Raw genomic sequence first — 18,317 nt, 5'->3', positions numbered from 1 at the left:
GGGGGGATTCTTTTTTGGTTCTTATTGCGTGGACGGGGTGTGAGGGATGAGGTGCGGGAGATGTGGGAGACACGGTTGAGGGCATTCTCGACCACCGAGGAGGGGAAGTTACGGTCCTTGAAAAACAAGGACAACTGAGATGTACGGGAGTGGAATGTCTCATCCTGGGAGCAGATGCGGCGGAGGCGAAGGAATTGGGAATAGGGGATAGCATTTTTGCAGGAAGGTGGGTGGGAGGAGGAGTATTCTAGGTAGCTGTGGGAGTCGGTGGGCTTGAAATGAATATCAGTTTCTAGGTGGTTGCCCGAGATGGAGACAGAGAGGTCCAGGAAGGGGAGAGAGGTGTTAGAGATGGTCCAGGAAGGGGAGAGAGGTGTTAGAGATGGAAGAGGTGTTAGAAAAACTCGGCTTGTTTTCTTTGGAGCGGCGGATACTAACGGAAGACTTGGTAGAAGTCTATAAGATTATGAGATGGATAGATAGGGTTGATGGTCAGAATCTTTTCTCCCAGAGTTGAAATGTCTAATACTAGGGGCATGCATTTAAGGTGAGAGGGCAAAGTTCAAAGAGATATGAGGGGGAAGTTTTTATTTTTACAAGAATGGTAGAAGTCTGGAATGCGCTGCCAGGGGTGGTGGTGAAGGCAGATACGATAGGGGCGTTTAAGGGACTTTTAGATAAGCACATGAATATGCTGGTAATGGAGGGATGTGGACCAAGGGCAGGCAGAAGGGATTAGTTTAATTTTGCGACATGTTTGGCACAATATTGTAGGCCGAAGGGCCCGTTTCTGTGTTGTACAGTTCAATGTTCTATAACTAATTGACAAATAACAAACATCTAATAGTTGTTTTAAAAGAAAGTATAATTGACCAAACCCCTCAAAAGACAAATGCATAGAATTTAAAATGCATGTTTAGAAGTTGGGAAATCATGTTTAAATTTGCTTATGTTTTCTGAATCCCATATTAGCTGGATTCCCGATTTGATAGCTCTGGGAATGCAAGGGAGCAGAAGATCGAGTTCATGTTTGATTACTGTTACTGGTCAGTAGATTCTGACTCTGCCAACTTTGCACCTCAAGAACTGGTAAGCATTGAGCAGTATTATTCAATTCCTTTTTTATGTATTGCAGCATTTTCTAAAGCATACACTTATGTTTGTCCACTGTTTTAAGATTGCCATTGTGATTGGCTGACTAACTGTTGGAAAAATGTTCACTAAATGTAGCTGCAGGATTTAACATTTTTTTTGATTAAAATTAAGCTTGTGCTCTCGCTGTAGTACATTGTACTCATCCATTAAGAATGCTTCATAAAGAAATCTTTTGAATCACCAATCTTCTTAAAATTCAGAAGCAGGAGCTCTACCAACGAAGCCAGCTGACCTACAACTGTAATGCGTTGTTCTTTAATGATATTCTCATTTGAATTATCTACTCTGTCTTATAACTGTCTCTGAAAGAATTTCTATCAGACATTTAATCAGTATGTCTAAAAGGACAGTAAAGTTAACATGTTTTGGACTCAATATATTTTGTAGCTTTTTTGCATTTAATGGTAGCTAATTCTCATCTTTATTTTTGAAGTGCAGTGTTAATGTGCCATCTGGCATGTAAAGTGGCATTTCAACTCACTGAGAATCTTTTCCATGTGGGTGCTGCGGATCAGATTCACTCCTGTTAATTGGTGTTGTGTGCGCGTGTGTCAGTGCTGTAGGTACATGTAATAGCTCTCCTTGATTCAAGATTGTAATCCAATCCACTTTGTAGGGGAAGGCAGAGCATATTATATTGTCAACCACAACAGCAAAGCTGTTGACCACCTGAGCCCAGGTATTAGATTGTTATCCTAGCAGGAAACGTATTGCTGTTTATAACAAATGAGGTTTTGAATTTTCCTTTTCAATTTTTTTTTTCCTCCATCTTTGATGTTATTGATATATTACTTCATGAGATGGAGAAAAGGAAGTCAGTCACATTGTGGTGTACAAAAAAGATTGTCTTGCTATTTGTAGGAAGATTAATTTACCTTAAGTGTGTAGTATGTTGAGCTTGGCAAGAGATGTTTCACCTCCAGGTAGCTTTCTTTGTTAAATAACAGCAAATGTAGTGTAAATCAGGAGAAACTATTTGAACTGACAGGAAGGTTGCTAACCAAGCAGCTTTAATTTAAGGCAATTGATAAAGCAGCAAACAGAGCTGATGAGACTTCAGGACTGAATTATGATTACTTGGAATGTACACCCTCACGCAGATTCTAACTTTCACAAGGGGATTGCATAATAACTTGAAAAGGAAAGAGAATTTCAGGACCCTGAAAAAGAGTGAGATCTGGGGTCTACTTGAGTAGCTGTTTGCAAGAGCGAGCACAGACGGAGTAGGCTGAATGGCCACATTTTGTGTAGTACACTACTGTGATTCTAATACAAATACAAACAGGTCTATGTCTATTTGTCACTCAATTAAGCATCAGTGAGATAATTAGATTGACATCTTTGTAAATTGTTTTTCAGTTAAGCAAAACGCAGGCCTGTTCCATATTCTAATTCCAATTTGTGGCAATCCCACTGCAGAACTTATATAATGCTGTTAATTCCTTAATATCAAGGGACATCCTCATTCTTAGAGAAAGCAGCAGCAATATGTCTTGGGGAGGATAAAAAGTCTTCACACAAGGCAAAGCTTTAGGATATCTCTTCAGGAGTTCCTTAGGATAGTGTTTCCTAAGACCAAACTTCTTCAGCTACTTCATCAGTGACTTTACCCCCATCACAAAGTCAGAAGTGGGGATGTTTGCTGATGGTTGTACAATGTTCAGCACCATTAGTGATTTCTCAGATACTATATTCAAATACAACAAGACCTGGACAATCTCTAGGCTTGTGCTGACAAGTGACAATGACATTTGCACTACACAAATGCTAGGCAATGACCATTTGCAATAAGGGACCATCTAACCACCTTCCCTTGACGTTCAATGTTTTTACCAACTCTGAATCCCCTGCTAACAGCATCCTGAGGGTTACCATTGATCAGAGACTCAAGTGGACTTGCACATAAACACTGTAGCTATAAGACCAGGCTAGAGGCTAGGAATAGTGTGGCAAGTAACTCTTGCTTCCTGACTCCTCAAAGTCTGACCAGCGTCTACAAGGCACAAGTCAGGAGTGTGATGGAGCACTGTGCACTTGCCTGGATGAGTGCAGCCTCAACAACAATCAAGAAGCTTGACACCATCCAGGACAAAGCAGCCCATTTGATTGGCACTGCATCCAAACAACCACTCTCTCCTCCACCAATGCTCAATAGCAGCAGTGTGTACTACCTACATGATGTACTGCAGAAATTTGCCAAAGATCTTTATACATCACCTTCCAAACCCACGACTACCTAGAAGGACAGCAGATATGTGGGAACATCACCACCTGCACATTCCCCTCCAAGCCACTCATCATCCTAACTTGGAAAAATGTCACCTTTTCTTCACTGATGCTGGGTCAAAATCCTGGAATTGTCTCTCCAACAGCGTAATGCGTGTACATGGACTGCAGGGGTTCAAGAAGGCAGCTTCTCAAGGGCAACTAGGGACAGACAATAAATGCTGGTTAATGCCAGCCAGTGATGCCCACAACGCACGAGAAAATTTTTAAGAACTGCTGGAAGTAAATCTGAATGTTTCTTTCAAGAAGTTTACACGAAATTTTCATGCAGAAATCAAAAACAAAATAAGTATGACCTGTAAGTGTAATTCGTTAGAAGCTATCAACTCATCTTCAATACGTTCTGCCTCGATGTGCACTTTCTACTGTGGGACAAGAGTTGTCTGTATTAACAAGCTCCTATCACGTTTCAACATATAATCTCAGCAAAACAAAAGACAAATGTTCTTGTCGATCGAGACAATATTGAGGTACTGTCAGCTTAAAATGTTGATTGTTGCATGTACATTCTGAGCGTAGAATTTCCTGAGTACTTTTCCAGCTGCAGACTGTGTGCTGCTGCTTCACTGCTGTTTCTCCTCTTCCTAAAATCCAGGTAGTTTTTAAAAAATACAAGATTGGCATCCTCTAAATATTGCTAGGTTTATCCTGAATAATTTTGCCTGCTAATTACAATCTTCGGCCGTCTCTTGTAGAGTTCATCTTTTCACCCAGGTTTCTTTAACTGGAATGAGGGAGTTTTGGAAAAAATAATATTCATTGTATTTAGAGTTGGTGGCAGCATATAATCATTTAGAAGAATGTCTTGGGGGTGGGGGGATTAAAAAATTTATGAAGGGAATAGATGAGAATAGAAGCAGAGAGTTTTTTTCTCATTAGTGGGTGAAACTAGAACTAGGGGATTTAGCCTCAAAATAACGGAGTAGATTTAGGACTGGGTTGAGGAGGAATATCTTGAACCAAAGTGTTGTGAACCTGTGGAATTCCCTGCCCAGTAAAGCAGTTAAGGCTACCTCATTGAATGAATTAAGGCAAGGATAGATAGATAAATAGATGGAGCTTTGAACAGTAAAGGAATTGACGTTTATGGTGAGCAGGTTGGTAAGTGCAGCTGAGTTCACGAAAAAATCAGCCATATCTCATTGATTGGCAGAGCAGGCTGGATGCGCCAGGTGGCCTATTCCTGCTCCTATTTCTTATGTTCTTATCTAAGGCAGCAATGCCGTGCTCATTGTCTGGATTACCATTATATACCCCAAAACATCTGTCTGATGAACTGACCACTGGGTCACGATCTCCTAGATTCCAAACCTCTGTTACAAGAAGATCTTCCCATGAAGTATGCATGGACATTAAAGCTGATGACTGACAGACGTTACTGAACGTTGTGACCTCTGGAAGCTGACTGCTTGGATGGGCACTGGACAAGCTAAGCAGAAATGAAAAGCTCAGCTAACTGAAAGGGGAGCCCAGGGAATATCTATTCATGCACCTTCTCAACCTACTGTTGTCTTCTACCCAGAAACTGTCCTGCCAGAATGGGGCTCCTGATCACACCAGGTGTGATCTCATAGTTTGCATCAGTGATCAACTGTGGTAAGCGATGCCAACAATGTTGCAATGGGTTAAGCTTCTTACAAGTGTGGAAATATGAGCACTATTGTGTGATGAGTATGTAACATATCATTATGTATTGTCTTGTACATTCATAAGTTGTTTTGTACTCTCATAAGAATAATATGTTTTATGTATTCTTTTACAGGAGGTATTGTGTAGTAATAATAATAATAATAATAATAATGTATTAATCTTCCTGAGGTTTGCTGCAAAAGTAGTTCATGCCTGAACTTGTTGGCTGTTATCATTTGCCAGTTCTGAGGCATGTCCGAAACTCTTGGAGGTCCACATCAGATTAATGACATTGATAATTCCTTTGAATGTTAGAAATGAAGGGCTCTGATTTTTTATATATTATATGTGTATATGTATATACCGTAGAACCAATTTGGGTAATAATGAGAGTCTTGTTCTTTTCATAGAAATCCAAACATTCCTTTGTTTGTAATTTTGAGTGTGTCATTAAAGGGATTAACAACGGGGATAAATATGACAAGGAAGTTTGACCCACCAGGTACAGTTATTTTGAAACAAAGGAGGGTGAAGGGCTCCGTTACATGTGATCATAATTTTCTTACCTCATTCAATTTGAAACCAGAGTCTGGGCACAGTCAATGTAATGAGGTAACATTCCCTTGGAGACAGGAGAGAAAATGTAAAAGTTTTAGCAAAAGCAGTACAGTTTTCCATGGAATGGTTTGGAAATTGCAATGGCAAAAATAATTTGCGAGTGAAGAGGAAAAGCCATATTGAAAAAAGTTAGTCTTCAAAGCGTTTCATGTTGATATCTACCCTTCTCAGAAGCAGGGATCATCATCCCATATTAGCTTTGCCTCATTATTTCTACTCTTGTTCAAACATTGAGATAATCTGTTCTCCAATAAAGACATAGTAACTCCTTAGACCACTAATTCCAGTTGTGAATTCCACAACTTCTCAACTTCTGAAATCTGGGGCAGTTATTTAGTTCATTTAATCTTGCCTCTGTTTTTCTGTACCCTATGCTATATTTTTTAATTTTAAATACTTCTACCATCACCCCACAATTTCCTCTTAACAAAGCAAATAGCCTTGGGAGTCCTTTCTTTCATATTTCCTCTTAACAGGCATGTTCTTGTGCAACAAGAACAGAAATTGCTGGAGAAACTCAGCAAAGCTGCCTGCGTCTGGAGAAAAGAAAACAGTTAACATTTTAAGTCGTGACCCAGCTGAGTTTCTCCAGTTGATTTTTGTTTCAGATTTCCAACATCTGCAGTTCTTTCTTTCAGTTTATGGTTCTAGTGCATCCTGTATAAACCTTCGCTAATGAAGAATACAGAACTGCATAAGATTTCCAACCCTGACCTTGTTGCCGTTTGGTGTAGACTATCAGATGCATCTCAGCTATCATGTTCCATTCCTCGACCAAAAATTCAGCAAAAAACTATTGTCAGAGTCTTATTCACGAGTAGCTTTTCACAGCTCATGTATCTGATATCCCCATTCCCTCTTCACTTGCACATCACTCAACGTTCACATATTTCAACTATAATTCTTGTGCATTCAAAATACCACTTTCATTTACTGGTGTTTTGGGGGAATCTTGTGGGCAAATTGGCTGCTGCAATTCATGTAGTACAACATTTTTTTGAAATTGAACATTAAAAATTCTGTCAAGCTTGTTTGGGATATTCCGAGTTCTTGAAAGATGTTATACAAATGCAAGTCTTTCAATCTTGCTTTAACTTCTTGTAAAATTCATGTCTGACCTTACTCTGTGGAAATCCATCTTTATTGATAAATTCAAATCCAGCAGTGTGGTCAATAATTATTTAGTACGGAGTTTTCGAATCAACCAGATGCAATCTTAAAAGATCAGGCCCTGTTGAATGGGACCCTTTTTGGGCAGCTGTTACATCTGCAGTATTGTTGGCCAAATCTGTGTTCTGTCATCCATCTTTCTATCTTGTTTAGAGTGATGTTTCCAGTAATAAAAAAGGCTTGACAGAAGGCAGGAAATCTCCTCCTGAAGAGATGGTAACTCTCCATTTGGTGACTACTGGAACATAGCAAAACCATAGAATCTCACCAAAAGCTTTTCTGTTTGTTGACAATTGTATCTCTGGCACACACTGAGGAGGTGATGTACTTCTATCAACACTGTCTTGTGTAATGAACGTCGTATAGCAGGATTATAACTCCAACAATGAAGCTAATAGGGCCAATCGCCAACACTGAATGCATTCTCTTGCAATGTCAAGTACACTGGACAGGATGCATGTTAAGCAAGGAAGATTCAAGAATATCTAAAGCAGTGGTTTATTGTGAACTATGTTCTGGGAAGCAAAACCAAGGTGCAATTTGCAAATTCTTGAAGAACCAGCTGAGTATCAGGCTGCCTGCAGAGATGGCTGGCACACAATAATCAGGAGAACATGCTACAAGTTTGAAATGAACAAGGCTGCTGGAGAATACAGATGAATGGATAACCAAAGGCCTGCCAAACTAGGCGTTCCTGTGCCCTTGCTCAAGGACTGGCCTCTTGAGTCGCCAATGTATTGCCAATTACTACAGAGTCGGACCTTTCCAATGATCCTCACCTGTGAAGTATCTGCCATAATCACCACCACTTGGGTATTACTGTGTCATTTAAATATTTTGGAAATCCTTCATGGTCCACTTGGAGGCATTGATTTCTGTAGATAGTGTAGAGAGAGAGAGAGTAAAAGAATAATACCCAGTAGATATGTCTCTACCTTCCTTCCATTGTTAGTTATTTTATGGATTTGTATGAATGTTCATTCTCCCCCCGCCTCAGCCCTGTTCACCAAACCCACAAAAAGCAGTTTTATCTTGCATGTGGTTTGACTTCAAATCATGTCACTCATTTAATTGGCCTTTAAGGTACCTGGCAAGATTTGCCAATCTGCTGGCTCCTATATAACAATTCTGTAATTATGTTAAATATATCTGTCCTAAAGGCTGTTGTAGTGATTGGAATAAGGTGGACCTTCTTGACTACAAGGCCCTTGATTGGCATTGTTAACCTGGGCCAATCAGAAGGCACTGGCTGACCAGTATTAACAGGGGATTTAGAATCTCTTCAGTTCAAGTGACTGACTCTGACTCTGAGCTAGCTGGCCACAGCCAGTGTACTGTGCACAAGTAAATAAAGGGTGACTTGGTGAGGAGATACCTACTGTGTGCAGTTATTTCAGTTGTGCAGTATCTTGAGGGAGCACGAACAAAAATTCCATAGGCAGAGAGGTACTTGCCACATTTTGAACATCTTAAAAAGCCTGTTGGGCACGCTGTCAAGAACCATCAGTCCAGAGCTGCCCTGCGCGTTTTGTGACATTTGTCTGGACATGGCAGATGAGGGAAAACATCACTCTGCATTGCAGAAAAGGACCTGGAGGTCCTGGTGGACAGAGTAGTGAAGAGGAGGGTCGCCCTCTTTACCCAGGACTGGCAGAGGAGATCACAACGCTGACAGCTGGTCTAAGGTTACCCCCTGGGTCAGTATAGTCTCAACCATCCAGAGGAATGCCTAGCAGTGTGGGAAGCAAATCAGTGATCATCTCTTCTTGGCCAGGGCTGGTGCCATCTTCTCTCTGCTACCTCAATCTAGTGCTGCCTCTGCTACTGCATCCACATCCCACCAAGACTCATGCTCTACCATTGTCATTATTGCATGCAGCCTCTTCCCTCCCTTAAAACGAACCTAACTTTTTCTCTCACAGCGTGGCGTGTGTGTGGAATGAGCTGCCATAGGATGTGGTGAAGGCTGGTACAATTACAACATTTTAAAAGGCACCTGGATGGATATATGAATAGGATTGGTTTAGAGGGATATGGGCCAAATGGGACTAGATTAATTTAGGATATCTGGTTGGCATGGACGTGTTGGACTTAAGGGTTTGTCTCCATGCTGTACCACTCTATGACTGTGTGTGTTGGGGTGTCCAATATTCTGAAAAATTTTACTGGTCTTTCAACTATAGAGCAGTATCAGACTTGCATTCCAATTTATAATCCAAAAAGCAAAAATATGTGGTCCTTTACATTTATCCAATAGTTTGACCAACTTAATTAGTGTGCTATTTTGTGACAGTTTCAAAATATTCTATTCTCAGCACGTAGTTGAAATTTACGTACACAACTTAATTGATGAAGCATGTGAAAATCTGAGGTCCTTTGCTGTTCCTAACAGGAGTTAGTGGCTGGAAGTGAGCAAGTAGACAAATATGATCAAGGTTTGTCTCTGAGGCTTTATAAAACAAATAGATGTGAGATTAAGAAAAAATACACACATATATATGGTGGTTTTCAAAACTACACAGTCTATTTTTGTAAAGATACTCAAGACAGAAATTTTGTCAGGGATGTCAGGAGAGCACCTCTGCTCTCAGAATAATGGATATTTTGGGAGGTGTTGGACAGAATTGGGGAAAGCAGGTAATCTACCATTTCTATTTCTTTGTTATAAACATTATCATTTTCTTTTTACCTTGGAATTTTGCCAACAGTTATATGAAAAGGTTAAAGTTCACATACTTTGTATGTATGAGTATTAAGATCTCAAAGATGGGCAGATTTTTCATTTCTACAGTGCTTTTCACAAATTCAGGATATTCCCAATGTGCTTTACATCTAATTGAAGAAAGGGTTCTATTACTCATTTTACTTATTAATCCAATCATTTGAATTGTCGGTTTAGTTATGTGACTAATATATTGGACAACAATGCCATCCAAATATTGTTACTCTCCTCTGCCAACCTCTCCTCACCCCATATAATGCACTGCAGCAGTTCACAAAGACAACTCACTGCAGCTTCTCCATTAAGGATGGACAATTAATGCAGGCCTTGTCGGTGATGCCCATACCTGTGGATGAATCAGAAAGCATCATTCATGTGACTAAGAGAAGTGACTTGGTTTGGTATGTCTTTGCACCAGGGAGTGATGAGACAGGACTTTCTTTGCATGGCAACCATACAAAGGCCACAATTAGCTTGTGATTGTAGTGCCACAGATACAGCGAGGCAAATTTTAAAGAACATTTCATACTGAAATTATAACCTTTATGAGCTTGTTACATTATTTGGATTGCTGTATCTAAAACAAAATTATAAAGCATCAGAGCCAAACCTAGAATTTCAAGTAAAAGTAATCATTTAGCCACTAACTTATGCTTGAGTAGATAATTCATGCTGATATTGCTCTGCAGTGCTGAGGAATTTTGCATTATCTAGTGCTGTGTTTTGGATGAAAAGTTTTTAATTGAAGCTCCTTTGGCTCACTTGTAATGTTCCCTCTAATTTTCTGCATGAATCTCTGAGATTCTTGTGTGCGGGGACTTCTGGAATCAGAAGTTGGTGTTGCATTCAGTGTGCTGATGCTAATTGACATGCATGGAACCTTGGAGTGACTGTATATACACTGCTTAGAGGGAACATTGCTTGTGAGTATAGAAGATCCTATGACATGAATAAAAGAAGAGCAGGGAAGCTCTCCCAGTGGCTTGACTATGTTTATCCATGTTCATGACTTCATTACAACACAACACCGTTCATTAGCTGATTTATGGCATGTTGCTATGTAGTCATTGGCTGCCTATTTCCTGACATTATATTACAACTGAAATTGAGTGTGTGAAAATGGCTGGGAATACTGTGGAATGTCTTTGAAACTCCGTGCAATATAAATGAAAAATTCTTTATTTCCAAGGTACAAATTTAAAATTGAATTTGTTTCCCTTAATAAAATTTTGAAGAATCTTAAATGTTTTTGCCAAACAAAGTAAATGAATTTGTTTTTATCATCTTTATTGATAGCTGCTGAATGCTAGTTGTCTAATACTTGACCATTTTCACATTTCAGTCTTTGCAATGTGGATAGGAATAGGTCTCGACAGGCGATCCTTATTGCATCTAACTTGGAATTTGACCAGTTTCCAGCAGGAATATCAGGACAGTGAATGGGAACAGGGACCCAAACAGAGTATTTCATGTACATTAGGCTTTCGGGCCAATTTTAGAAATTTAGCTCTGGACTTAAGCAAGAAGCTCAGTATGAAGCAGGAAGGTTTCCTTCACTTTCTGCTCTGCATGAAGCACATAGAGTTTGTACCATTCCTATTTAATCATAAGCAAGGCAGGCGGTTAACTTTACTCAGGTTTTGGAAGCAAGCCGTGTAAAATAGTCCCAAATTAGATGTTTGGACTTAAGTAATGGATTAAAGTTTGTTGCAGGGGAAGGCTAGATTTTACAAACTAGCAATCAATTAAAACTGTAATGGCTAAGTATTTGTGTTCTGCAGTTTGTAATCTTGAGAGTGGGTTAATGTTTTGTGGCGCATCTGTTGAGATGCATGCATACCAGTGCCATCTGATATGAATTTTTTTTAATTAAAATGTCTTGCTGAAGTAGTAGATAATCATTGGTTTATTTATTAAATCTGCTTATAACTGACTTTCTTGGCTCCGTTAAGTTGGTCATACTATTAGATAAATGTAACGGACCACATATTTTTGCTTTTTGGATTATAAATTGGAATGCAAGTCCAATACTGCTCTATAGCCTCTCTCCCTAACTATTTGGTTTATCCAGTTACTTTAAAAAATAAGTTGTATCCTTTAATGATTCTCAAGTAAGATTAAACGTAAATTTTACAATGAAATGAAAATGGATCAGAGAACCCAGGAAAGTTAGTAAAGAGACAGTTCCCCTCTAAGCCTCACACTATACTGACTTGGAAATATATTGCCGTTCCTTCAGTGTTGCTGGTCAAAATCCTGGAACTTCATTTTCGCTGCACCTATACAACATGGACTGCTGTGGTCCAACAAGACCACACACCATCACCTTCTCATGGGAAATGAGGGATGGGAAATAAATACTGCTCAAGCCAGCAATGCTCACACCCTATGAATAAATTTATTTAAAAAAAAAGTAATGAATTTCAGGTAGCACTTTACAAACATCTGCTTCACTATGATAGGCCAAATGACTAGCCTTCTCTGTTCTGAATTATTTTTATTGGTTGTGTACTTTGTTTATTATCAAATTAAGCATTCCCCAATCACTATCAAAATAGATGCAGCACTGTTATTTGAAAAACATAAAAGTTTTCATAAAATAACAGTTTGATACCTATTCATTCAACTATATACTTTTAGATCTGTGAATGTCTACTGGCTCATCTGTGACACTCGGAGCCCAAACTATGGTAGGTTGAAAAGACCTCCAGCACTTGTGCAGATAACCTAAACTGCCATTACGTGAAATCTTATGAAACCCATGTTTAGTATTAATCCATAATCTTATGATTCAATTGCTTTTCACTTAAATGATTTAACTTTTGTAAAGAATTAATGCTTTCCAGTTCATTCTTCTGGTATATCGTTGATCAAAGTGTATTATAAAGCATCACTTTAGGAATTTGTCAAATCTTAAATCTTGTTTAAAATCGAAAACATGATGTATAGGTGTAAAATGATAGATGACTATTTTGGTAGCATTATCCTTCCTTTCATGTGAGTGACCATAGTGGTAATTACAACAATAACACATTGTACTTGTACGGCACCTTTACCACCACCACCGCTGCCCCCCCCCCCCCACCCGCCCCCCAAAAAAAAAGTTGGCCTTCACAGAATAGTTGATCACTTCACTTTGGGAGAGGCCCCAATGTCACAATTGAACCAAAAAATTCTGAAAAGCCTTTTTGAAGGTGAAGGCATTAAAAAGGCAAATAACAATCAGATGGAATATTGTGTGCAGTTTTGCTCTCCTTTTCTGGGGAAGGATGCTCTTGCTCTCGATTGAGTGCAGCGAAGGTTTACCAGGCTGATTCCAGGGATGGCAGATCTGATGTATGAGGAGAGATTGACTAGGTTGGGATTGTTTTCGCTGGAGTTCAGACGAGTGAGGGGTAGGGGGGATCTCAGAGACTTATAACATTCTAACAGGACTGGACAGGGTAGGTGCAGGGAGGATGTTCTTGATGGTGGGTGTGTCCAGAACCAGGGGTCACAGTATGAGGATTTGGGGTAGATGATTTAGGACGGAGATGAGGAAACATTTCTTCACCCAAAGAGTGGTGAGCCTGTGGGATTCATTACCACAGGAAGTAGTTGATGCCAAAACATTGAATGTAAGCAAGACGTGACTAGATATAGCACTTGGTGCGAATGGGATCAGAGTTTATGAAGAGAAAGCAGGATTAGGCTATTGAGTTGGACAATCAGCCATGATCGTGAAGAATGGTGGAGCTGGCTCGAAGGGCTGAATGGCCTCCTCTTGCTCCTATCTTTTATGTATTTATACAGAATTTGAGACAGCAGCTTCACGATAGCTGAAGGCTGTGTTATCTATTGGAGAAAGTAGAAACAGAGATGTAATCCATGAAGAAGAGTCTCGACCCGTTTCCTGCTCCTCTGATGCTGCTTGGCCTGCTGCGTTCATCCAGCTCTACACCGTGTTATCTAAGGTTTGGAGGATATGGGCCAAATGCAGGCAAGTGGAACTAGTTTAGTTTGGGAACATGGCATGGACCAGTTGGACTGAAGGGTCTGTTTCTGTGTTGTATGGCTCTATTCAAGTGGAGATGGAGTAGAGAGAGACAGACAGACAGATAACGGGATGCATAATGGTAAGCCAGGGCAAAAGAAAGGCTGATAATGGGGACCATAAGTAGATGAAATGAGTTGGCTGTACTGAAAGCAGCCCCTGTCTGACAGGGCCAAGAGAATGTGTAGGTAAAGGACATGTGACAAGATGTTCAACTATAAAACCATTGAACTCTGTATTGAGCCCTGAATGCTGCAGGGTCACCAAGCAGAAAACAAGATGCTGTTCCTTCAGTTTGTGCTGAGCCTTGCAGGAGCATTGCAGCAGGCCTGAAACAGAAATGTTGACCAGTGAACACAGTGGCATGTTGAAGTGGCAGGCAACTGGAAACTTCGGGTTGTTTTTGCAGACTAATGGTTGCCCAGTCTGTTACCAACCTAATTTAATAACCTAAGAAATAGTACGAGGAAGAGGTCACTCGGTCCTTTGAGTGGTTGGGCAGCCTCAATAAAGTCATGGTTGATCTGATTGTAGCCTGAGCTCTGCCTTCCTTTAACCCTGCTTCCCTTATCGATCATAAATCGATCAAATACAGCTTTGAATATATTCAATGACCCAGCCTCCATTGATCTCGGGGGAAGTGAATTCCAAAATGTAACAACCTTCCTCTGGTTCTGGATTTGCCTACTGGAAGAAATCGTATCTGTCCTGTCATGTTCCCTGAGAATCTTTCATATTTCAATAAAGCTACCTTTCGTATAAATTCCCAAGAGCATAGGCCCAATTTACACTGGAAATTGGTGCTGTTGAAGGCCTTGTTTTGTGCCCGTATTTGCTACCCCTTCCTTACCAAACCATCCTCCTCTCCCCTTACCGCTCAGCTCACCACTCTCCCTCATTTCTGCACCCCTTGCTGCCAGCTCACTGCCTCATTCAAGGTGAGACAGCGAGGGATTTTTCATTCTGAGGATACCTTTTGGTCACTGGTTTTCTACAAACTTTATAGGTGGGAGGTTTTTAAAAGAAGTCAGCAAGTCTGACATGGGAAGGGGATTCTCTGACAAACCTGGATTCACATGCAAGGAAACTACTTAGGATGCAGACAGCTGCTCCCCACTCTACACCACCTGACCCCAAATTTACAAAAGTGGGAGATGGAAGAGAGGGGCTGCAAAAGTGAGAAGGGAAGTGCAAAGAAGGGCTACAAAAGTGTGGGGAGGAGAAAATGGGTCCTGAAAAATGGGGGAATAGAGAGGAGCTAAAAAATGAGAAAATGTTGGAGAAGAGCATAATTGCAAAGAAGGGGAGAGACGGTCTTCAGAAGGGAGGGTAACAAGAAGGTTTCAAGAAGGGCAGGAAAAGGAGAAGAGAGGAGCTGCAGCATGAAAAAGAGCAGTTTTAAAACTTTGAGCTAAGGAATATTGAGTTTACTGTGATCCGAAACTGAGAAAATTAATTGTTTACAACTGTGGAGTTCCTAGCTTAAGGCTGCAGGAGTTTGAGAGATACTATATGTGGGACAAAAAGTAGTAGAGGCAATGTAATGAAAACTGTCAGTTTGATAACGTAATATCAAACAGATTTATTTCAGAAAGCTTTGCATTTACGTTATCACACTTAAGTGTCTCCGGTGATGTGACTTGCTTGAGGTGTAGCAACTGTGTTAGAGACAAGCAACTGTTTAGCTGTGAGCTTAAGTCTATGGAAGGTGTTTTAAGGTAATAATTTTTTTAAGTGTGGCAGTTGTTACCTTGTACTGAGGAAGGGTCACCAGACCCGAAATGTTAACTCTGTTTTTTCCTTCACAGATGCTGCCAGACCTGCTGAGCTTTTCCAGCAACTTTTGTTTTTGTTCTTGATTTACAACATCTGCAGTTCTTTTGGTTTTTGTGACCTTTATACCTGTTGTCTTTTTACCAATTAACATCCACTGGCATCTAGTAGTGGTGATGAATTCTTTTAATTCTGCTCCCTCATGCCAACAAGAATACAAAAGATATTGTTACTACATGACTACATCACTTAATGAAGCAGTTGGAGAGAATGAAATTGGAAGCCCTGAAATCCAAAACTTCACCCGCAAAAATCAAACTTTAGCTCTCAAGAAAAACTCAAGAGGAGCCTTGGGTCCTTGCACAGGTAGATAAGAAGGGATAATTTAATAACAGAGTGATAAAACACCCCAGTTAAGTGTGTTTTCAAGTACTAGACATATTCCTTTGATACTCTACAGAGGTGCTTATATCAAAACTATTGTGGCTCAGTTGACAAAGAAATAAAAGTGAAATTGAAAACTGAAAAAAGGAGGCTCATGACAAACGTTATAAATAAAAAATCAAGAGGGTCAGGTTGTTGAGAACAAGAATGCTGTTCCTGAAGAGTTAGTGAAAGCTGATTTAATAAATGATTTTAAAAGGATGCTGGACAAGTAGTTGAGGAGGAACAGCTTACAGGCACTGTTGTCCCACCTCAGACGCTGGCCCCTGGATTCCATCCTCTCTGGTCTTGGCTACTGGCTCTTGAACATGGATTAGGAGTTGTGAGGATGGGGGTGTTGTAGAGGGAGAAGTTGGGGTGAACAGCTCTGTATAGAATTGGGTCTTGGATGGCGTGGCAGGAATGTAATTGAGTATGGGATGGCATGCAGTAAGAGATCAATGGTTTGATATATGTAAGACATGAAAGCGACAACTAAGGAAGAATGGGTTGGGATAGGATGTGAATTTAAATAAGAACTATTGCAATAAAGATACTGATTTCATCACAAATGTTTATAGATTTCTATTTGTTATAAATAAGCTCTGTACACTGGAGTCAGGCAGAGAAGTTGAGGTTGTTTCTCCTAGCTGCAATCCAAGGCAATGAACTGATGCAGAACCAGTAACACCAATCGGGAGTCAAACCTAGGGCAGGAGTACCTGACAACAGTTTGCATTATACTTGGCTCAATACGATCACCAGCTGCAGACTTTACAAAACTAAAACTAGGTGCAGAATTGGCTTCAAAGGACAGAAAAATTTGAGCTTTGGATACTCTGAAATTAAAAACCTTCAGAGATGATTATATAATTAAAGGACTAATTGGTATTGTCAATCTTTCCCCTAATTTTTCTTTATTAAAATTAATCATTTTAGAAATATTTTCCTTGCTAAGTACAGTAAATGAACTTGAAGCATCTTTTATTAGAACCAGATGTGAAGCATGCATTTCAACTAACAATGCTCATGTGCTAAATAGATCAAAAGTTACTGTTGCATATTTTTTTGTTTAATACAGAAGGAGCACAACCAGCACAGAAGTAAATTTAGTGGTGTTCAAGTATGAGTTTTTAAATGAAGATTTTCAACAATGAGCATTTCTTTCCAACAGGTCTGACTTCATTTCTGGATAAATTGGTGGAGGTGATTAGAAAATATAGGATTTATGGACATTTAGAGAGGCAAAAATTGGTTACGGATAGTCAGCATGGTTTTGTGAGAGGAAAATCATGTCTCACAAACTTGATTGAGTTTGTTTTGAGGAAGTTCCGAAAAAGGTGGTGGTTGGCAGATCAGTTGACATTGTTTATTTGGATTTTAGAAAAGCCTTCGATAAGGTTCCACACGGTAGACTAATTAGTAAGGTTAGGTCACATGGGATTCAGGATGAGCTTGCCAATTGGATACTTATTTGGCTTAATGGTAGGAGACCGAGATAATGGTGGAGATTGCTTTTCAGATCGGAGGCCTGCGACCAACGGTGTCCCAGAGGGATCGTTTCTGGTCCTCTTTTTGTTTGTCATTCATAAGTGATTTGGATGAGCATATAGAAGGCATGGTTAGTAAGTTTATGGGCGACACTAAAATTGGTGGCATAGTAGACAATGAAGAAGGTTTTCTAAGATTACAAAGAGATCTTGATTAAATGGGTCAGTGGGCTGAAAAATAGCAGACGGAGTTCAATCTGGATAAATGGGAGGCATTACATTTTGGTACAGCAAACAAGAGCAGGGCTTATACAATTAATGGTAGGACCTTGGGTAGTGTTGTAGAATAGAGGGACCTAGGGGTGCAGGTACATAATTCTTTGAAGTTTGCAACACATACAGACAGAGTGGTTAAAAAGGCCTTTGGCACACTTGCCATCATTACTCAGTCCTTTGAGTATAGGAGTTGGGAAATCATGTTGAGGTTGTACAGGACACTGGTGAGGCCTCTTCTGGCCTCAGTTACAGGAAGGATATTGTAAAGCTGGAGAGGGTCCAGAAGAGATTTACCAGTATATTGCTGGGTATGATAGGTTTGAGTTATAAAGAAAGGCTAGATAGGCTGGGACTTTTTTCACTAGGGTGTAAGGGGTTGAGAGGTGACCTGATTTGAAATTTATAAAATAATGGGAGGTATAGCGTTAATAGTTATCTTTTCCTTAGAATGGGGGGTTTCAAGACGAGGGGGCATGTTTTAAAGGTGAGACAAGAGTTTTAAAAAAGACATGAGGCAAATTTTTTTTACACAAGAGGATGGATCGCGTGTGGAATGAACTTCCTGATGAAATGGTGTATGTCTTTTAAAACACATTTGGATACATAAATGAGAGATAGTAGGGACTGCAGATGCTGGAGAATCTGAGATAACAAGGTGTAGAGCTGGATGAACACAGCAGGCCAAGCAGCATCATAGGAGCAGGAAGGCTGACGTTATGATGCTGCTTGGCCTGCTGTGTTC

At 40.0% G+C, this 18,317-nt stretch overlaps 1 protein-coding gene across 1 annotated transcript in view; it reads left to right on the top strand.

The window, feature by feature from the left end:
- Nucleotides 1-18,317, top strand: part of stard9 (StAR-related lipid transfer (START) domain containing 9) — a 286,706-nt gene that overhangs the window by 37,628 nt on the left and 230,761 nt on the right. Inside the window, exon 3 of the mRNA XM_048599610.1 lies at nucleotides 973-1,089. Coding sequence (XP_048455567.1) covers nucleotides 973-1,089 — 117 coding nt within the window. The remainder of the gene's footprint in view (nucleotides 1-972; nucleotides 1,090-18,317) is intronic.

The sequence above is a fragment of the Rhincodon typus genome, chromosome 8 (assembly GCF_021869965.1).
Source record: "Rhincodon typus isolate 14 chromosome 8, sRhiTyp1.1, whole genome shotgun sequence".
In the NCBI taxonomy this organism is placed as follows: domain Eukaryota; kingdom Metazoa; phylum Chordata; class Chondrichthyes; order Orectolobiformes; family Rhincodontidae; genus Rhincodon; species Rhincodon typus.
Note: the sequence above shows the minus strand (reverse complement) of the source record. Positions and strands in the feature narration are given on the sequence as shown.